General features: G+C 46.1%; 1 protein-coding gene across 1 annotated transcript in view; it reads left to right on the forward strand.

Moving 5' to 3' along the window:
- The first annotated feature begins 354 nt into the window (after positions 1 to 354).
- SORD (sorbitol dehydrogenase) overlaps positions 355 to 22,913 on the forward strand; it is a 42,612-nt gene continuing 20,053 nt past the window's right edge. The window contains exons 1-3 of the mRNA XM_011928529.1: positions 355 to 755; positions 14,235 to 14,268; positions 17,035 to 17,199. Coding sequence (XP_011783919.1) covers positions 690 to 755; positions 14,235 to 14,268; positions 17,035 to 17,199 — 265 coding nt within the window. The 5' untranslated portion in view covers positions 355 to 689. The remainder of the gene's footprint in view (positions 756 to 14,234; positions 14,269 to 17,034; positions 17,200 to 22,913) is intronic.

The following is a 22,913-nucleotide window of genomic DNA, read 5'->3' on the forward strand; positions in this document are numbered from 1 at the left end:
TTATCAACAGCTCCTCACATTTCCCACCCCTATTCTTCTGCAGATAACATTTGAGAGCCCTGGTCTTGTGCCTACTGCCTCCGCAGTCGGTTTTCAGGGCAGCTGTGTGCGCTTGGATGTGAGACGGCAAAAACAGGCGCTTCAGGGCTGACGCGGTGACTCACGCCCGTAATCCCAGCACTTTGGGAGGCCGAGGCGGGCGGATCATTAGGTCAGGAGATCGCGACCATCCTGCCTAACACAGTGAAATCCCGTCTCTACTAAACAAAAATACGTGGTGGCCGGCGCCTGTAGTCCCAGCTACTCGGGAGGCTGAGGCAGGAGAATGGCGTGAACTCGGGAGGCGGAGCTTGCAGTGAGCCAAGATCGCACCACTGCACTCCAGCCTGGGCCACAAACAAACAAACAGCGTGCTGCAGATGGAGCCAGCGCCCAGGCTTCGCGCCCCTAGACCCCTCGCGAAGCCCCGCCCCGCCTCCGGGTCTGGAGAAGGCCAGGAAGCCCCGCCCCTCCACGCTAGCACCGCCCGGGCTGTCACAAAGGAGGAAGCCTAGCCCCGCCCCTGCGTGCGCCGCTTCTTCCAGGCCCCGCCTTCCTCCCTGTGCCCTGGACCCTCGGCTGGGCAGCGCCACCAGAGCGACCAAACGTCCCGAGCCTTCCAGGCCGCACCCGAGAGCCAAAAGAGCTCCATGGCGGCGGCGGCCAAGCCCAAGAACCTTTCCCTGGTGTTGCACGGACCGGGGGACTTGCGCCTGGTAAGCAGGGAAGGAGGGTGGGAAGCCTACAGACCCTACCTCACTCTCCTCTGAGCCCAGCCGCAGTCCTGGCTTCCCACTTCCAGCCCTGTGCCGGCCCCCCACCTTAAGCGCCCTGGCTGCCCAGATCCGGGCTGGTTACCCTCGGGGTGTCGGGGCGGCGGGTAGTGGCTGTTGCAAAGGGCAGGGATCTATCTAGTCGTATGCCTCCCTGAACCTAGCCCCGTGGCTGGCACGTGGCCGGTGCCCAGGATGGTTGCAAACTGTTTGAATGAATCATTCTCTCTCCTTTGCCAGCTGCAGATTTACAGTCCAGCCTCTTGTCATTGACCTTTTCAAAGAAAATGCTAAGGCTGTCTGAATTATCTGGGCAGACAGTGCAGAGCAGAAAGGGGGGTCAGAGGACACTTAAAAACAGCGGAACTTCTATTTAACTCCCCTTGCTTGGGACTGATAAACCTCCCTGCAGGATTATTATGATCACAAGAGTACTCAGCACTTAGTACATGCTCAGGAAGTGCCAGCTCCTTCTCCTTTCCTTCCAGTCTAGGCCTCCATCTCCAGAACCCCTGGTGTTCCCCTTGCCTGTGCCAGACTTCTGGATCTTCATAGTCCCCTTGTCTGTAAGGCTCCTTCTCTCCCTAAGTCCCTATCTGGTTCACTTTCCAGCAGTTTTCCTTTCTAATCCCGTGCCTCTGTCCCTTTAGGAGCATTCTGTATGTGTGTTCTCTGCCTGAGACCCTGCCTTTTGCTCCTTGGCTTGTGGCACTAAATAAAGTTTAGGGAGTGGCTGAGTCAGCACCCTGGTCATGCCAAGGCTCCCTTGACAAAGTCCCTCTCAGATGGGCCTGTGATGGCAGTGGCTATGTGGGACGAGTGCCAGCCATCTCTGCTGCTCCCTTGGATCTCCTTTCCCTCAAAGTCCACGCATCAGTATGTAAACTGCAGTCATTCAGAAGCTTATCCAGACTAGCAGTTCTTGACTATTTAAGAATCTGTGGTGTCCCCTCAACAGAATGCAAACAAACTGAGTTTGGCAACAATTTCAGATTGTTCAAGGAACTCTCTTTAAGCCGCTCTAAGCCCCTCTGTAGACCCCTTGTCCCAGCTGACACTCCATCTCCTCAGTTGGAGAAAGTGCCATAGCCGAGGTGGTAAGTTGTGTTAGTTAACAGACTCAGATGTTTAGACTCCCCAGTCCAGTGCTCATTCCACTCTTTCGAGCCTCCACCGAAGGTCCTGAATTAAAGTGAGGCTGTTAGTGTTTATTGTTGCAAATGCCAGAGGGTAGTATGAGTAAGGGAAAGTGGTCCAGCTCTGCACAGTTTGCAGAGTGATTTCCAACTCAGTACTTCATTCCACAAACATTCACTCATGAAAGGATGCCTGCCATGTGCCAGGCACTGGGCTGAGGGCCCAGAGAGGAGGACACAGCCCCTGCTCCCAAGTTTACTGAGGGAGGCAGAGAGACAAAGTCAACAATTATGACAGAGCCTTTGATGGAGGCCTCAGAGAGAAAAGACCCCACAGGGAGGGGCCCTTGGCCCTCTATCTGCTCAGAGCCTGCTTAAAAGTCATGCACCCTTAGTTCTCCTCCACTTTAACTCAAACTCATGGTCTTCTACTGCTCAGGCAGACCACCTCTATTATGGTTTTGTAGACAAAGCTTTGAAGATTAGAGCAGCAGGGAACTAACCTTAATCTCATCAGCTTTGCATTAGAACCCACTCTGACTGGATTAGGGGCTGGGTTGGGGTGGCTGTAACCTAAAGGATCTAGAAAATATGATGGGCTGGAGAATTTCACCTGTGGTTGTGTGCTGGTACACTAACTGGGTAAAAGAGTTCAGAGGAGGATTTAGGAAAACACGTAGGCTCAGTTTGAGAATGGGAAGTGGTAGGGTCATTTACTAGTCAGAGTAGATTAAAATGAGATCAGGTTTGAAAATTTGAGTTTAAGATGTCTCTGAAGGCCAGGTATGGTGGCTCATGCCTGTAATCCCAGCACTTGAGAGGCCAATGTAGGCAGATCACTTGAGGTCAGGAGTTTGAGACCAACCTGGCCAACAGGGTGAAACTCTGTCTCTACTATAAATACAAAAATTAGCTGGGTGTGGTGCTGCACACCTGTAATCCCAGCTACTTGCGAAGCTGAGAATTGCTTGAGTCTGGGAGTCAGAGATGCAATGAACTGAGATTGCACCACTGTACTCCAGCCTGGATGAGAACAAAACTCTGTCTAAAAAATAATAATAATAAAATAACAAATAAAAAAATTAAAAAATAAAAATAAAGATGTCTCTGGGACAGGACACAAGGTGCCTTTGGGAAATTTCCTTGAGTGCAGGGGTCTGGAGTGCAGGGATGCTATCTGGGGTGGAAATGTAAACTCAGGAGTCCTTTGCTCCTCTACTGAGCAGTACTGCACCGCCCACCCCCACCCAGGGGGCCTTTGGAAATGTGTCAGGGAGGTTTGGTTGTCACAATGACTGAGGAGCACTACTGCAGACTTTATTTAGTTCATAGCACTGTCCCGGACAACAAAGAGTTGTCCTGTCCCAAATAGTGCCCTATGGGGAATTGTGTATGACTGAGCTTGCCTAGGCTGAGGGAACCATGTAGAGTGAGAAGGAAATCAGAGGAGGACATTACCCTGGAGAGAGCCCCAACACTGGAGGGGAAAGGGCAGAAAGAGTTGTCAGCAGAGGAGACCCACCAGCGAGGACTGTACTGCCTCAGGTGCACCTGCAGCTCCACACAAACCTTCTGGGCCCTTGCCACTGCTTCTCCACCTTTTCCTTAAGACAGATAGGCTCGGTGGCTTGGGTTTGGGGCCGGTAGTGAACTAGAGATAGCGACTAGGAGGAACAATCCTGGGGAAACTTTGAGGGGAACCAGCCATTTTCCTCTCTGCAAGAGGACCAAAATGAAACCCAGGATTTCCTGGGCTTAATAAATTGTCAGTGGTTGCATTTGGGTGGGGAGGGGGAACCTTGGTTGGATATAAATTACAAAAAAGATAAGGGGAAGTGGGGAGAATTTGACTGTTTTCTTCTTTTGATGTAAGACCACCCAGCCACAGATTTAAAACGCTTCCATTTCTGGCTGGCTGGGGAACTGAAGCTCAAAAAACTGTGGCCGGTTTAGGTATACCGAGGGCAGGGTCTGCTGATAAAATGGTTCAGTGCCTCAGGAACTCCTATGAAGGGAGTTGTTTGGGGAAACTCTCATTCCTAAAATCTTTTCAAAAAATGTATACATTTTCAAGGGAAAAGTGTATCATTTAAATTACATCATTATTTGCTTTCCAAAATGTGTATAAATCGTTCCTAAAATCTGAAGCAGGGTTCCAAAGTGTTCTGAAGCAGGAAGCGACGGCTCAACCCTTCCCAATGCTGCCTTCCTGCTTGAGGTAAGGCCAGGAATCAGCCAGCGTCCAGGGCAGTGGTCCTGTGGGGAAGTGTGACCTGGTCCACTTTACTTGTCCCTTAACTGGCAGGAAGGAACCGCACAGCATCCCTACTGCCTAAGGAGAAAGTACCATTCTCTTCTTTCTTGATGTATGGCTGCAGGGAACAAAAAATTAAACTCCTCGCCTACTAATTAGTTTAATGATCACCTTGACCACAGCAAGGAGGAGTATTTATAAATTGGGTGGTAAGTCAGCCACACACTAAGACCGGTGGTTTTCTTTTATAATGAGAACAAAATTAAACAACAACCTGAGACTTAAGGACTTTCGCTTTTCCCCTCGTTTTAAATAGAGAAAGTTTGGGAGTTGGAGGGAGCAAAAGGGACTGATGACCAAGTTGATGTATAAAGAAGCAAACAGTGTCAGCTCGCTGGGGTTCTCTCTAAATGCAAATAGTGCGAAGTTCCCAAACCAGGCTGGGGAGCCAGAGTGGGGTTTAGTCCCTGTTCTACTGCTGCTAGTTGTATGACTCAACAAATTATTTTCCACTTCAACTTCCCAGTGAAATGGGGGTAATAGTAGTGTTCTGTTTGGTTGTATGAGGATTCAGTGGGACCAGTCGTGCGTGTGAAAGGCCTAGCACAGCATCCAGCACACTGTTAGTGGTACGTGCTCACTGTGGAGATGAGCAGGAAGCCAGAGACCCCGAGGACGGACACTTAAACCCTATCAGCTTAAAAAGAGGTGGACGGAGACCAGGGCCTTCAAACACATGGACAGTTTTCCTAACCAAGTTATTATAATGTGGGCCCAGGCAATAATCTTGTTTTCCTCTGTATTTTCCAGTTTACTGTATGCCCCTTTGATCAGCCTGTAGAAACCCAGAAGCTTTTAATTAGGAAATGAATTCCTGGTTCATGAAGTTAGAATATAGAACAGTCAAATTAGCTTTTCCCCCACAGAAGCTATGTTTGGTGGTGGGGGTGGTGGGCAGCTTGTTTTTGTAATGTAGGGTTCACTTGAATGGTAGGGAAATGAGGGGAATTAATATGTTGACTGCCTACTGCATGCCAGGCATGTGCTGGGTACTTTAATACAGGGCTTTACAAACTGTCCACAATGAAGGACCAATTTTATTTTATCCAGGCGGCCATGGACTGATATGTTTGCATCAATATATTTGAATGCTGCGTCATGTCAAAATGCTATAAACAACCAGGCACAGTGGCTCACGCCTGTAACCCCAGCACTTTGGGAGGCCAAGGCGGGCAGATCACTTGAGGCCAGGAGTTTGAGACCAGCCTGGCCAACATGGCAAAATCTTGTCTCTACTAAAATACAAAAATTAACCGGGTGTGGTGGTCCACACCTGTAATCCCAGCTACTCAGGAGGCTGAGGCACGAGATCACTTGAACGGGGAGGCGGAGGCTGCAGTAAGCCGAGATCATGCCACTGCACTCCAGCCTGGGTGACAGAACGAGACTGTATCTCAAAACAAAAACAAACAAAAAAATTCTATAAACATTTCTAAATGCTCCTCTCAAGTTCTGTACATTGCATTACAAATCAGTTCATCAGTCACCCTCTGAGTGCACTTCATCTCCCTTCTTCCTGAAAGCCGGCTCTTCCAGACTTCAGGCAGGAGCATCTGAACAGGGAGAAGTACAAGAACAAAACAGGCTCCACTTCCAGGAAACTGAACACCGTGGAGGGGATGTAGTTAGATTTTCGTTATGATCAGCTATATGAGGAGGCAACAAATTAAAGGAAAAAATAATAATTTTAGAATGATGGATGAATGTTGTTTAATTATAAAGGGCAGAAAAAAATAATACACTGGTATCAAGTTTAAACATTACTTGGAGGTCCATGAAGATATTTCTTGAGTTTTTGTCCATTGAGGCAACGTATTATACCTTAGGTCAAAAGAATTGCTTTGACCTAAGCATTTTAAAATACTTTTATGTATTTTTAAAAATAAGATAAATCTATATCTAATACAGTACATTTAAAATGTCCCCTCCTTGCCGTCTATACTTTACTGTTAAGATTTTGGGGTGAGAAGCGGATTGTACAATGAGAGGGCATGAACATGGGCAGCTCAGATGGTCCTGGGCATCATGTCTGTTTCTCTGAGCCAGCTGCTTCTATGTGATCAGATTAAAGGGGCTGATAGTCATGAAGGAGCAGCTGGATTAAACCAGATTACCCTGATAGTGACGAGCTGCAGGCTGCTTAACCCTTACCAGTCAGAGACACTCAAGAGTGAAAAGAGAATCTAAAACTCCTCCAGGAAAAGAGAAACTGGGTAGCAGCAAGTAGTCCAACGAAGCATCTTTCTTGCTTTTATCTTAATTATGTTTTAACAACAACAAAACAAAACCCAAACTCGACACACCGTTTCAAATTCAAAACAGGAAATTAAATCCAGCAAACACTCCCACCTCTGCCAACAGCTCTGGAAAGGCAGTGCCTTTGTCTGTGAAAGACCACAAGGCACAAAGGTAGCATTTTCCTTGCAAAGTGATGCAAGCTTTTTCTTGGCCCCTTTGCTGGACTTCCGGAAGGGGTGCCTTGTCTACCGGACCTACTGTGCTCAACCCCTTGTGGGAGGGAGCATATGAATGAGCGAGGGCAGGATCCAGCCGGCCAGCTGCTCCAGGCACTGACACAGGAGCAAGCTCCTCGAGGGGAATGTGGCAGCACCCAGGTGAGGGTATCCATGACCCCGAAGCCCCAGAAGGGCTGTTACAGTGCTCCTTTAGTTCCACCATCTGCAGATGGTGGCATGTTAGCAGCTCAGTTGGTCCCATGCCTCACTGCACAGGGCATGCCACTGGTGAGGGGCAAAGGGCCAGTGTGACAGCCTTTTCTGGGTACCTGCACTTGGTGGGCCCTGAGCTCTTGTCCAGTATCCAAGAAGAATGAGGTCACCCAGATGATTGAAGGATGATGAAGGTGGAGAATTTTACTGAGCGATGAAAATGGCTTTCAGCAGAGAGGGGAACTGGAGAAGGGATGGGAAGGGCGGGTTGTCTTCCCAGAAGTCAGGTTGTCTCTTCCCCGAAGTCAGGCCATTTCCCCCTCTACCAACTGAGTCTGGGATCTTTATAGGCACAGGATGGGAAGTGTGTATTGAATGGTTTGTGAGTATGCAAAAAATGTTAAAGTGAAGACACCACTCAAAGGTGGGCAAAAAAGTATAGAAAACCACTTAGGAAAGATTAGGTATATGTAAAATAGGTGAAGGGTGGGGATCAATCAGAGGAAAGCATTCAAACAGGAAGACAAGTTCTTGATCCAGTCCCAGGATTTAACTTGTAGCTTGGCTTTCAGGCTTTAAACTACCACTTGGAGGTGGAATGTCACTGGATACCCACTCCTATCTGCCTAGGCATTTGGCCACCTCCTTTCACTATGAAAAGCAGGAGAAGAAGCAAGCAATATCACAAATAGGATTTTAACATTACGTAAAAGCAGCCCTATTCTAAGGGGTGATAGTAGAATTATGGATGTAGGGGAAATTTCTCTATAAAAATGCATGGCAGAAATTAAGAAGAAGGAGAAATACGTACATGTAGATACAATATTGGAAAAAAAAGACTCCATTTTGTGACATTTTGAATCACAAAACATTATTATATATCAATAGCCCCACCTGGATGTCCTAAGACACCTTAGTCCCGGCATGTCCAAACCTAAGTGTCTCCTAATTCTCGTAGGAATTTAGAAGTCCTCCCAGATGCCTCACTTCCCACCTCCTGTGGGATCTGGAAGAGGGAGAGGGATTAGGCAATGGGAAAGGGTGAGTGTGGTGTGGTTGAAGGTAAGATGGGGGCGTGGTGGCCACCACGTGAGGGGTTTAGGAGTCTCCAGGGTCACTTGGCGACTTGATACGAATTTGCATTTCAGCAAGATTGTTATCAGCAGAACAACGTTGAATGGAGCCAGGAGAGCTTGGGCTGGAGACCAGCTCATTGGACCTTGGGAAGACATTCTACCTCCTATTTTGACCTCAAGTTTGCCAGGACCAACGCGGCTAGAACAAAGCCTCTCATGACAAAATAGCCAATTGGGAAACCTTTGAATTTTCTTCCTACCCTCAAAACACCTTTCAGGCACTCAAGAGAAAGGGAAAATGGAAAGCGGAAAGGAAGAAAAACAGGGTGTCTTGCGCTCTGCAGGTGTGCAGGGCAGCCCTCCACAGGCCACAGGAGGCTTGGCAGCAGGGAGGAGGTGACTGCTGTGCATCTGGGGTGAGACCAGCACCTTCCCCACACACTGCCAGCCATCCCCCACCCTAAGGCAGTGGGAGCATGTTGCACTCTTTCCACAACTGGCAGAGTCAAGCCTAAAAACTGCTAGAATCCCTTCACTTTCTTCCAAATTCCAGCCTTGTAAAGAGTGGTCAGATTTTCTTAACGTTGATATGAAAACCATGAGAATACAGTTGTCCTTGGTATCCTGGAGTAGGGGAAGGATTGGCTCCAGGAACCCTTTGCAGATGCCAGAATCCAAGGATTCTCAAGTCCCTTGTACGTGATGAAATGGTGTAGTATTCGCATATAACCTCCATGCATCCTCCCATCTGCTCTAAATCCCCCCAGATTACCTATAACACCTAACACAATGTCAGTGCTCTGTAAATCATTGTTATAGATTATTTTTCATTTGCATTATTTTTTAGGGTTGTATTGCTATTTCTTATTTTTTGAATATTTTTGACCTGAGGTTTGGTTGAATCCAGGATGCAGAACACAACTTTTCCACAAAAGAATTTAAAATACTTGTCAAAAGATAAAATTACTACAATTTAATTTAAAAGATTTTATTTGGCTTTATTTGCAATTCTAGAATTGGGCAACACTTTATTCCATAAAATAGCGTGTGTTCCAGTGAGGTAAACAGAGGAGGTTGGTTTTACAAACAGAAAAGAGCTAAAGAAAGCAGAAACACAAGAAAAAGCAGATTGGTCATTTCAGTTATTTCCCTTGTAAGGTGGAAACAGGGAAATAGAACAAAAGAAAAATAACTGGTTAAGATGAGGTTTCTTCAGGTCATTATTTTTCATTTTTTTGGTAAGGATTAAAGTAGAGGGAACTTTATTATCATGCTGACTGAAACTGGCCTGTTTGGGATATTTGGCTGTTATCTCTCCTGATTTCTCTGAAGGTCATATAACAACTTAGTTTTGCTTTGATGACGTGGAACTTTAGTATGAGTGGCTCCATTCTGGGTTTTTATTCTGTTCTCTTGGGGCCCAGTGCAGGAGCAAAACAGTGGCCTCCTGTAATTTCTATTTAACATGCTTTACTCTTATCAGAAGGACAAGATTGACCAGGGTTGGTTCAACCATAGCATGAGCTAATTATGGAAAAAGAACGTTGATTTTACTTCTTTTGTAATAACAGCGAACATATTTACTGAGTCGGCATTCCCTTTCATGATTATCATATGAAAGAGGAAATTGGGGCACACAGGTTACATAACTACCCTGAGGTCACACAGCTGGTGGGGGAAGCCTGGGTTGCATGTAGACAGGCAGTTCCAGAGTCTGAGTTCACTGTGCCACTCAGGTTGGCTGGAGGAGGGAAAAGGCATCTTCCTTCCATTTCTCCTTGTGTTGAAGCCGTTGCTGCAACCCAAGCAAGACATGTTGAGGGAATCAACTCAGTTATGCAGGTGGAAGTAGAGGAAATGGCGCCAGTGACGACATAGCTAGGAAATATATATTTAGGCTAATATAAAAAATGTATTTAGGAAAAGCAAGATAACATTTAGTGTGTGAGAGGTACCTGAGATGATCCTGTCTCCAGAGAGGGTACTTCCTGAAGTATTTCCATGAGTTGCTTCAGGAGTGGGCTGGTGGGGCAGCGGGAGGAGCTGAAGGGGGTAGAAGGGAGAGTGTGTATGTGTGATTCAGATATGTATTTCTGACTTGAAGTGAAATATGCTGGAAAACGGACACAACTATGGTAAAGAAGAGTTACTCAATTCCTTTTTACCCCCTGTACAGTCACTCATTAAAAGATAAGAAATTCGGCCAGGCACGGTGGCTCACACCTGTAATCCCAGCACTTTGGGAGGCAGAGGCAGGCAGATCACTTGAGGCCAGGAGTTCAAGACCTGCCTGGCCAACATGGTGAAACCCCGTCTCTACCAAAAAAAAAAAAAAATTAGTCATGCAGCACAGCACACACCTGTAATCCCAGCTACTTGGGAGGCTGAGGCGGGAGGACGCGAGGATCACTTTGAGTTCAGGAGGTCAAGGCTGCAGTGAGCTGAGATCGTGCCACTGCACTCTAGCCTGAGTGCAGTGACATCTGACATCAGGGACTGCTGATGAGTTACTAAAAATAAAAAAAGAAAAAAGAAAAAGAAATTCTGTTTAGGAAACCTTGAATATGATTGAGGTGACTAAACCTTTGGGAATGAGGAGAAAAGGAGCTGTGGAGATAAAAGTGAAAGTTCGGGATCTCAGAGAACCTAAGGAACTTTGGTAGACGAGAAATAGGATAATTGGAAGAGTATCTGAGAGAGAGAAAGAGATTAAGCAAACAGAGGATTGTGGCCAACATCATGCCAAGGAAACATGAAGAGCAAGGTTTTAAGTAACTATGCTGTAATAACTTTCTGAAACGTTATAGTCTCCACAGTGTGCTTAGGGCAATATTTACAAACCTACCGGCTGATGTTAAAATGGTTTTGTGCTCAGGTAGCATGTCTCCTACAGAGACGGGGCAGGAGACAAGCCTGAGTTATAAGGGTAATTAGAATCAGCAAGAAAAAGAATGGAAAAAGAAAGTTGGTGTGCAGGGAGAGGAATTTATTTTAACTTCTCCATCAAGTGTGTTCTGCTATAGGTACAGCACAGGCTGTGGGCACAGCACCCTCTAGTGTCTGGGAGAGTCACTGCAGCTTTGCGGCGTGGTAGGAGCACAGTTGTTCTGCTCCGTTAACTTGAACAAATATTTACAGTCGTGTTCTCTCTAGTGACCCAGGGCCTACTTGGTGTGCCTGACTGTTGTTCTAAGCTTTAGTCTTACCACCTCTCCACCTCCAAATGGGGCGTTCAGGCCTGGCCTGGCTGGAGGCAAGACTATGAATTGTATGCGGTGGAACTGTCTTTCAATGTCTGTGAATTTGCCTACTAGTGCCTTTAGCAGGGAGGGTGGAGTGCTCTGCCATGTTTGAAATAAAGGCCTTAGTCTTTAGTTTCAATTTAACCTGCAGTTTAAAATTTCACGCAGTATAATGCAGCCATAAGAAAGAATGAGATCATGTCTTTTGCAGGGACATGGATGAAGCTGGAAGCCATCATTCTCAGCAAACTAATGCAGGAACAGCAAACCAAATACCACATGTTCTCACTCATAAGTGGGAGTTGAACAATGAGAACACTTGCACACAGGGAGGGGAACGTCACACACCCGGGCCTGTTGGGGGGTTGGGGGCAAGGGGAGGGCATTAGGACAAATACCTAATGCATGTGGGGCTTCAAACCTAGATGACGGGTTGATAGGTGCAGCAAAGCAGCATGGCACGGGTATACTGATGTAACAAACCTGCAGGTTCTGCACATGTATCCCAGAACTTAAAGTGGCAAAAAATAATTCACGTGGTATAACAGAAGCATCACTTTGCACAGTGGTCCCTGATGTCTGATGTGGGACCAGCAATGACTTTGAGGAAGGTTTTGGTGACAATCAGCTATCTTGAGGTGGCTATTTCTAGACTGATTACCTGCCTCCCTCCCATCCTCCCTCCCTTGCTTCCTTCCTCCCTCCCTCGCTTCCTTCCTCCCTCCCTTCCTTCCTTCCTTCCTTCCTTCCTTCCTTCCTTCCTTCCTTCCTTCCTTCCTTCCTTCCAATGTAGCCAGTCTAAATTATTAAGAGATTAAAAAACTCCCTTAAGCCTTTTTGCCCCCATCAGGCTGCTTTGGATGCAGCTCCACCATTTGCTACCTTAGTGTTACCATGGGCGGGTTCCTCAGTCTCATCACATGGAAAAGGGAAATAGTAGGATGTACCATGTAGTTTTTTTGCTAGTATTAAATGAGGTAATGCCTGTAAAGCACACAGTACCTGACACAAAGAAGCCATTGAGCAATGTCAGCTAGGCAGCAATAGTATTAAAGCTTTGAGCTTTGTTTCCCTGGAGAAGAGGTTCAAATTAGCACCGAGCCTCTTCAACAGCAAGGGCTGGTAACTTGAGATGAGTGAAAACCTCTGACTTTCCTTGGAAACACTATTTTGGATAATGGTTATTTAACAAGTACAAACACTTGAGTTTGGGGCCAAGCACTGTGCCTGGTGCTAAAGAGACGGAAGGCATGGTCTTTGACTTCAAGGCGTTTATGATCTTGTTAGGAAAAGCAAAAGCCACGGACCACTAAGCGCAGTGCTGGTGCCGAGCAGCGTGTGTCTGGTGCCCGTGGTGTGGTTTCATGCGGTGGGGCTGCCTGTAAAAGCAGCTAGATAAGCGCTTTTGGGGGAGGTACGTTTGGAACAGTGCCTTGTCCCAGAGCTTGCTTCATGGGGCCCAGCTCTGACATTCTCATCGCTTGTTTGGCAGCTCTTTGCACCACCCCTGAAGGAGAAAAGACATATTCCACTTGGGGCTACACTAGGGCACAGTGGAAGCAGGCTTCGTCCACTCTCTGGTAGCATGACCTTGACCAAGTTATTTAACTTCCCAGCTCCGGGTTTCTCATTTACAGACTAAGTGCTATGGCGAGGATAGAGTCCAGCCCACTGCCTGGCACATGGCAGGTGCTGTGAACATTTCCATCCCTCTCTTTTTCTTTCTTTCTTTCTTTTTTTTTTTTTTTGAGAAGGAATCTCGCCCTGTCACCCAGGCTGGAGTGCAGTGGCATAATCTTGGCTCACTGCCATCTCCATCTCCTGGGTTCAAGCAATTCTCCTGCCTCGGCCTCCTGAGTAGCTGAAACTACAGGCACCTGCCACCACGCCCAGCTAATTTTTATCTTTTTGGTAGAGATGGGTGTCACCATGTTGGCCAGGCTGGTCTCAAACTCCTGATCTCAAGTGATCCACCCGCATCAGCCTCCCAAAGTGTTGGGATTACAGGCGTGAGCCACTGCACCCTCTTTTCTTGATTACCTTAAAATAATAAAATGAACACTTTGATTTGGCCACTTAGTGTCCTTCCTTGTCACTAGGACTTTCCTAGCCCGTTGGCAATGAGGAAAGAAGGCTTAGTAAATCAACACTACTACTACTGCTGCTGCTACTGCTATTACTACTACTGTGAACACCAGAATAGCTCAGATTGCTTTTGAACCTATGAGAGGGGCCAAAATCCAGGTCTTATGTGTTCCCAAGGGGCCCCTAAAATGCCACATGGGAATTTTAGGGAAAAAGGACCAGGTGTCAGTGTCTGTGCTGATGGGAAGGAAAGAGCACAGACGCTTTCTCCTACCTGGCTAGCGGGGAACACCCTGACGGGCAACTGTCGGAAACAGCTGCATCCTTTCCCTGGGGGAGTTCGTCAGACCAAACTAATCTGTATCTAAGAACGTGTTTCTCCAGGAAGGTAGGATCTCACATGGATGGCAGATCTGGAAACCCAAAGATCCCTTCTGCCTAGAGTTACATGGAGTGTGCTTGTTCCTTAGTCCTGGCGAAGTTGCACCGGTGAGCGGGATGAGGTCAGCAATTAGAGTCAGCTCTTCCTCAGCTAGGATTGCGCCTTCGGTTTGTAGGCTGTTTCCCAGGGAGGGAACCCAGCGTCAGCACTTTATCACACCCTGTGACATGTCACTAGTGACAAGTGTGGTCCTCTGTATGCTTTGTGAGTGTGCCGGCCATGCCGTTGTTGGGTCGGTCACTGTGTTATGCAGACAAGTGAAGAAGGGCTAGGCAGGTGTGCGCAGCGTGCCATTGAGCGTATCTCTCAGGCATGCACCCGGGAGCAGTGTGGTCTGAGCTTGTGTTAATTCTAAGAAGAAATAAACTAATGATGAAACTCTAGTTTTTAATGGAAAATGTTCATAAGGTAAAGTTATTATACATGTTAAATGATTTTTTCAATTTTGTTTGTTTTAGGAGAACTATCCCATCCCTGAACCAGGCCCAAATGGTAAGTTCTTGGGAAACATAACTTACATTTTATTATTTCCTGTTGTTTCCTTTGGAATCACATGTATATTGTTCCCTTACCTCTCTTTTCCTACTGTTTATTACTTTTGCGTCCATTAAAAACCTATGCTTTTGTTAGGCTGAGAACAGAGTCTACTGTCTGAAGTATGACCTAGTGGGAAGTTTATCTTGGCTGCTACATGAAATAAAAAGAATAGTGATAGAATCAGAAAAATTACCATACCAGATTGCTGACTCATCTCAAAGAGTTTTTGATGTGAAGTATATGGACCAATGACAGAATTGTTCCTCTTTTGACCTAATGACAGTGTACCCTGTCTACCAGAAGCTGCTGTTGGAGTGGCCAAGTGTCCTATCCTTAACCCGAACTTTGAAAAGGAGTGAGTCTACAGAACTTCATCTTTTAATTAGCAAAGGGAGCATCATGCCAGCTTTCCCCACTCCCCAGGAAGGCCAGTCACCGAAGTGTGCGGCAGCCCAGGACCTTCTGTACAGTGGGGGTGGGAGGGGCTGTGTGGGGCCCCTGTCCCCTGCCCTAATCAACCAAGCACAGAAAGTGAGTGAGCACATGGGGCCAGGGTTTCCAACACCTTTACTCCGCTCCTTCCAGGCCTCTCACTTGCTAAGCCTGTGGGGCTCAGCTGACATGCTGACACCCAAGGTGGCATCTGTAACTTTCCAGCCTTGGGTTTCTCATTTACAAACTGAGTGCTGTGGTGAGGATAGAGTCCAGCCCACTGTCTGCACATGGCAGGTGCTGTGAATGTTTCCATCTCTTTTTTTCTGTTGGCTCAAATCCCTGCTGACAGCTGTCTAATCCCTCCCATCCCTGGAATCCCACTTTGTCATAATCATGCAGGACCCTGAAGTGAGGCTGGGGGCAATGGGCAGAGTGTCTGTAGATACTCACCCTCCCCCTCTCACACCTAGACAGTCACGTCCCCTTTCTACCCTTGAGAAGTTGGGGGTGTCCTTTCCCACTTTGTCCTGCCTCACACCAGAACCGCAGCTTCTGGGTGAACATCAGATCGAAGGCAGCTTTCCTCGTGGATCCAGAGCTTTGCTACTGAAAGGTCACTTGTGTTATCGACTTGTAAGTGGTGAGAATACAGACTAGACAGAATATAGCCATTCTATGGGTGCTGAGCAAGTATTGCATAGTTAGGGTTCAAGGATTTTCACCAAGATCCATGTTCAGAGAAGTAAAAGAGTTACCTCACTGTGTCCTGAAAAGTTGACTATTGATTCCAGAAGTGGCCAAACAAGGTGCAAGCTTGGCTCCTGGTACAGCTTTTCTCCCTGAAGAAGCATTCTGCTCACACTTTTGTCTCTTGCTACACTTGCATCAGAAGAGAAAAGAGTGCATTGTAGCGAGTTTTCTAGCAAAGTCAAATCTAATCTCTCGCTACCAGTTGCTACTTCAAGAGAGGAAATTCTGAGATGATTTTCCTAACTCAAATGACTTTTCCCTGCCTTTGATCTGAGAATTCACCCTGCCATTTCTTACTCTCTTCACTAAAACCAAGGAGGAAGAAAATTCTGAAGAGCCACCCCAGTAGTCTGTGGCAAGTGCACTGCACAGCAGAGATTCGGGTCTCTTTGTCTTTCTAAGGCAGAGTGTTTTCTTTCAGGGAGGTTTTCATAACCATCACCTCAGTCAGAGATGATGGTATTTATTGGTACTTATTTCATCAAAGGGGCACAGTACCATTTTGAACTTGGAAAACTGGCCAGGCGTGGTGGCTCATGCCTGTAATCCCAGCACTTTGGGAGGCTGAGACAGGTGGATCACCTGAGGTCATGAGTTCAAGACCAGCCTGGCCAACATGGCAAAACCCTGTCTCTACTAAAAATACAAAAATTAGCCAGGTATGGTGGCACATACCTGTAATCCCAGCTACTTGGGAGGCTGAGGCAGCAGAATTGCTTGAACCCGGGAGGCAGAGATTGCGGTGAGACGAGATCCTGCCATTGCACTCCAGTCTGGGCAACAGAGGAAGACTCTGTCTCAAAAAAAAAAAAAAAAAAAGGAAAGAAAACAATAGCATGAAGAACTCAACTTGATAGTTCACAAAATGTTGCCGAGCTGAGATTCTATCAGACTTGTTCTCATAAGCAGGTAAGAATCATGCATAGCATATTAATTATCTGGAAAGTTTTCTTTTGGAAGATAGTTTGTTCTCTTAAGTGGTTGGTACATTTCATGCTACTAATAATATCTTTTCTACCCAGTGTATTGGTCAGTGTTGTCCAGAGAAACAAAACCACTAAGATATATGTGTGTGTATGTATGTGTGTGTGTGTACAAAGGGCAGGCTGGAAATTCAGGTAAGAGTTGATGTTGCAGTCTTGAGAAGAATTCCTTCTCCTTCAGGAAACCTCAGTCTTTGCCTTTAAGACCTTCAAACTGATTGGATGAGGCTCACCTACATTATGGAGGGTAATCTACTTTACTCAAAGTCTATTGGTTTAAAAGCTAACCATGCCCAACATGTATCTTCAAACCACCAGGCATTATAGCCTAGCCAAGTGGACACATAAAATTAGCCATCACATGTGGAAGCTTGTTTGCCTTGTGAGACTTAATCAGGGTTGCTATGTAGCTTGTTTTCCTCTATGGCCTAAATAGTGTGCCTGGCCTGGTAACCCAGCCCTCTCCCCTGGGCAGAGGGAAATCACTAGGGCACCTCAGAGTGATAGGGGTTGTTCCCTCTCTCACTGTTTTTGTCTTCCTTTCTTTTATCAGAGGTGTTGCTGAGGATGCATTCTGTTGGAATCTGTGGCTCAGATGTCCACTACTGGGAGGAGGGTCGAATTGGGAATTTTATCGTGAAAAAGCCCATGGTGCTGGGACATGAAGCTTCAGGAACGGTCGAAAAAGTGGGATCATTGGTCAAGCACCTAAAACCAGGTCAGCAAGGTCCTTCGACTTATGTGTTCATTCAACATAAATATATGTGCATGCTTTCTTTGGGCCAGACCCTCTGTTAAGCTCTGGATAGAGCTGGGAACAAGACAGTTTTGGTCCATACTCACATGGATCTTACCTTACACAAGAAAAGAGGGACCTGTGAGCAGATAGATAGTTACTTAGTCACCATGTGTTAAGGGTGGTAGAGAAGAATGCACGTTGTGACTAGTGTCTTTTATCCAGACCCTTGGTTCATTTGAGGAAGGGACAATTAATCCAACATCTGGAGCCAAGTAAGAAATAAGCCAGGTAAAGGGCTGGAGAAAACATTTGAGGCATAGGAACCCAAACTACCTTTAGGTGCTGTGAACCAGGGCCTTGGATATAATGTTTGATTTTTATTAGATGGCTGGGAAACCACCATTATTCTTCCTAGATTTACTTAATTCATCTTCCCAGAGGGAGGAATTCTCAGCTGTGGCAGCCTGTGTTGTTCCCTGATACCATGAATTAAATCCAAGTTGTCTTGGCATAGTTAGCTGTTGGCTTTAACCTTCCTTTACCAGTGAGGCTGCTGTGCAGCCAGGAAATAAGGTCACATTATTTGGGGGAAGGTGGAGGTTGACAGGAGGCACCGTCCTGTGTTAGTTATAAAGTTCTCTGAGCCCAACCACATGGAGAGGGATTGGCCAGCTGTGAAGTCAGGCATGTGTCTTGTTTAGGGATGTTAAATCATTCATCATTAGTGGAAGTCAAGAAAGCTCCTGTGGTGTTATGAGGTTATTTCATAGTGGAATGTTTATAGCTTCCAATAGCCACTGGTGATTGGTTCTCACCTGTGGGACAAAGTCTCTGACTATAAATTATAATATAGGGTGGGATTCTCTAAATGTAAATTATAACAAGGGTTTAGTCAGTTGTCTACAATGAGCTCAGTCTTATGCCACGAGCCTTGACGGATATAGAAAAATGAGCAGATATGATCCCTGGATGCTTAGATCGATGTGGAAACGCTAGATGTCAGGCCCTACATAAATACCAGCAATTAGACAGCAAGCCCATAGGATACAATTAGGTGTGGGAAAGAACAGGCTCTAGGAGTTCAAAGGGCATTTGCTGTGGGCAAAGTTGGTTAAAGAGTTCATGGAGGAGATAGGTCTTTGAGCTAGACATCTAACAGTAGTAACATTGATAAGAAGGTAGCTAATACTTGTTGATTTGCTACATTAGTCTCCATGTTAAACACTTAGATGTACAATTCTTTCTTTCTTCTTTTTTTTTTTTTTATGAGACGGAGTCTCACTCGGTCACCCAGGCTGGAGTGCAGTGGTGCAATCTCACCTTGCTGCAACCTCCACCTCCTGGTTCAAGTGATTCTCATGCCTCAGCCTCCTGAGTAGCTGGGATTAGACGTGCACCACCACGCCTGGCTAATTTTTGTATTTTTGGTAGAGACGGGGCTGCACCATGTTGGCCAGGCTGGCCTTGAACTCCTGACCTCAAGTGATCTGCCCACCTTGGCAGTAATTTGGGTAACTTGCTGTAATTACGGGTCTGAGCCACTGCGCCTGGGCTATTTATTTCATTCTTGAAACAACTCTATGAGATAGGCATTATTATCTTCGTTAGTTGAAGAAGAAATTGAAGCCTGGTTGTTGCCCAGGGTCACTCACTAGTTTGTCTCAGAGCTGGGATGCCCATCCTGGTCTTTTGGACTCTAGAGCAAGTGCTCAGAACCACTGGGCTACCCAGCATCTTCATACTTGAGAAAGGTTTTATATTTGAGTTCTTGAAATGGGCAGAGCTAATATTCTAGTTAAGAGGAAACTAACAGGCTGGGTGCAGTGGCTCATGCCTGTAATCCCAGCACTTTGGGAAGCTGCGGTGGGCAGATCTCTTGAGGTGAGGGGTTTGAGAACAGCCTGGCCGATATGGTGAAACTCTGACTAAAAATAGAAAAATTAGCCGGACGTGGTGGCACGCACCTGTAGTCCCAGCTACTTGGGAGGCTGAGGCAGGAGAATTGCCTGAACCCAGGAGGCGGAGGTTGCAGTGACCTGAGATCGTGCCACTGCATGCCAGCTTTCCAGCCTTGGTGAGAGACAGAGCGAGACTCCATCTCAAAAAAAAAAAAAAGAGGAAGTGAACAATCAAATTACAGATGCGAGAGTAACACACCTGGGTGCGGATGAGTCTGTGCTGCTCCGCGCAGAGGTTTTGTGTTGGGGAGTTATTGGAGATGATAAACACGCATCATCTTTATAAAAGTCCCTCTTTAAAAAGCATTTGGCTGGGCTTGGTGGCTTACACCTGTGATCTCAGCACTTTGGGAGGCCAAGGCAGAAGGATTGCTTGAGCTCAGGAGTTTGAGACTAGCATAAGCAACAGAGGTTGACCCTGTCTCTATGAAAAATAAAATTAGCTGGGTGTGGTCGTGCGCACCTGTAGTTCCAGCTACTCGGGTGGCTGAGACAGAAGGATCACTTAATCCCAGGAGGTTGAGTTTGCAGTGAGCCATGATTGCACCACTGCACTCCAACTTGGGTGACAAAGCAAAACCCTGTCTCAAAAACTAAACTAAACTAAAATAAAATAAAGCACTGTAAAACTGTGAAATGTCATGTTATCATAATATAATCATAATCAAAAGGTAAAACTGAATAGTATGAAAACTCCACCTGATTATGGAGGATCTTGAAGGCCAGGTGGAAGAACTCATCCTTAATGGCATAGGCATAATTTGCAGAAAGTTCACTGGACAGGAAAGAAAATAGAGGGAGTCAGAGGAGACAGAAGGGAGAGACAAATACAGACATTTTAGTTTTTTGAGGCGAAGTCTCCCTCTGTCGTCCAGGCTGGAGTGTAGTGGCGCCATCTCGGCTCACTGCAACCTCCGCCTCCCAGGGTCAAGTGATTCTTGTGCCTCAGCCTCCTGAGTAGCGGGGATTACAGGCACGCACCACCACGCCTGGCTAATTTTTGTATTTTTAATAGAGACTGGGTTTCACTATGTTTGCCAAGCTGGTCTCAAACTCCTGACCTCAGGTGATCAGCCCTCCTCGGCCACCCAGAGTGCTGGGATCACATAGGCATAAACCACCATGTCCAGCTAAATATAGACAGATTTTGGTGCTCATAAGGATTTCTGTGGGTTTTTTTATTTTCTTAGGATATAAAGTTTGGATTTAAAGTCTTTCATATGTTAACTTTGACTTAAAATTCTAATCAACTAATCTAGAAAGAAGACCACAACTCATCAAATATTTCCTAATGTTCATTTACAGAATTTAAACATATAAGTCAGCTGGGCACAGTAGCGCACGCCTATAATCCTAGCACTTTGGGAGGCCGATGTGGGCGGATCACTTGAGGTCAGGAGTTCGAGATCAGCCTGGCCAACATGGTGAAACCCCATCTCTACTAAAAATACAAAAATTAGCCAGACATGGTGGTGTACATCTGTAATTCCAGCTATTCAGGAGGCTGAGGCAGGAGAATTTCATGAACCCGGGAGGTGGAGGTTGCAGTGAGCTGAGATCATGCCACTGCACTCCAGCCTGGGCGACAGAGCAAGACTCTGTCTCAAATAAATAAATAAACTAACAGATAAACATACATATGAGTCAATAACTCTAAGGCATGGAAGCATTCCTATGTTTTTTAAGACTAGACTAGTCAAGTGCACTAGTGAGAAGCGGGGAAAGAGTAGAACAAGGAGTATTATCTGTAACTGACTATGAACAATCAATTAAGATAACGCACTACCTTCAGACCAGCCTTCACCACTTATTTTAATGAGCACTAACTATGTACCAGGACTCTACACTATTCTGTGAGTACTTTCAACACAAAAAGACTTAGGAAAAATAGCTTATCATGTCCCTGCTGAATAAAGGCCAGGCCCTTCCATGGCCTCAGTAGGTCTCACAAGGTTCCTAACGTTCTCTTCAGGCTCCGGAGGGCCCAAACACTCGTACAGAGGTGAGCGGACAGTCAAATCTCCACAGCTTATTACTGTGTGAGCACCTGAGCTTCTGTTTCCTCATCGCTAAAGCAGAGATAACACCATCTTGTTGGTTTATGGTGAGGGAAGGGAGATTTTGTGATGTGCCTTTCCTGGTACCTGGCACACAATGGGCATTTGGTAAATGGCAGGACTGGATCCCACCATTATTAGTAAACTCTCTTCTGTGTGGTAGGTTTAAGCACCTCTTCCCAGCGGAGTCCGTCCGTCAGACTTTTCCTGAATAACCAGGTACTGAAGCAGGATAAGGCCTGTGGGTCCTTTCCTGGGCTCCTGCCACATGGCTTCCTGCCTCACTGGCGTTCAGCCATGTTGGTCTCCAGCTTGTTCTGGGCACAGGCAGGAGGGTCTGCCAGGGTTTCCAGTCTGGTCTCTGATTCACTGGTATGGGTCTCTCCCCAAATTCAGACAGAGTTTAAATCCAATTGTAACTTTGATGTGTAGCAATACCTGTGATATTAAAATCCCCTGTAAGTCTGCTTTCTGTTTTCTGCGAACTTGGAGGCCATTGCTATATTGACAGCGTATTTGGAGTTCCCCTACATAGGGCTGGGTACCTGCCTGAAGATGAACCATCTAAACCATCCCAAAACCTCGGGATAACTATTTGTCCTCAATTATTCCTACCTCTCTCCCTTTCTTTAAAATAGAAAAGTACTACTGTCTTTAACCAACAGCTTTTACTTGTCACACTCCAGGGAAATTTTTCCCAATAAGTAGTACCCTTCTAGATGCTAATGACATTTGTGTCCCATGGTTTGTTTTCTCCCAATTCACAAATTCTATGTTTAGCAGTAAAAATTTGTCTAGCACAACACTAGACGCTATGGAAAAATAAATATGGAGCAGAAGACTGACTAATCCTGAGGCATTCCCATCCTTGATGAGGAGGCAAGATAGTCATGAGAAACAACTAGGGATGGACGTGGTGGCTCACACCTGTAATCCCAGCACTTTGGGAGGCCAAGGCAGGAGGATTGCTTGAGCCCGGGAGTTTGAGACCAACCTGGGCAACATGGAAAAACCCTGTCTCTGCAAAAACAAAAACAAAATCACCCAGGCATGGTGGCATACACCTATAGTCCCAGTTACTTGTAAAGCAGTCTAGGGTCAGTATAGCAATCTCATTGTCTGACGTGTTATCCAGAGTTCTTTGTCTCATGATCAGGAAAATTAAGAAGCGTGGACACCAAGGGTGTCTACTATTAATGTCAAACCCAATTTTTTTAGTGAAACCTTAGAGATAATTCTATCAAATCTTACCCAGTTTGATCATGAGGTGAGATTCTCGTAAAGCTTTTATAACCCTCTACAAATTTTTGTTAAAAAGCGGATCCGTGCCTTAAGAAAGCCTTGTTGTGCTTTTATTTCATTGCTCAATTTACATAAAAAAATAGAAGATCCTTTTGAATTTAGTCAATATGTTCACACACAGAATTTCCTTTGCAAGATTTTTTTTTTGAGGTAGAGTCTCACTCTGTCACCCAGGCTAGAGTGCAGTGGCGCTATTTTGGCTCATTGCAAGCTCCGCCTCCTGGGTTCACGCCATTCTCCTGCCTCAGCCTCCCAGTAGCTGGGACTACAGGCGCCCACCACCACACCCGCCTAATTTTTTTGTATTTTTAGTAGAGATGGGGTTTCACTGTGTTAGCCAGGATGGCCTCGATCTCCTGACCTGGTGATCCGCCCA

This window comes from Colobus angolensis, unplaced genomic scaffold, assembly GCF_000951035.1.
Source record: "Colobus angolensis palliatus isolate OR3802 unplaced genomic scaffold, Cang.pa_1.0 Scaffold78, whole genome shotgun sequence".
Classification (NCBI taxonomy): domain Eukaryota; kingdom Metazoa; phylum Chordata; class Mammalia; order Primates; family Cercopithecidae; genus Colobus; species Colobus angolensis.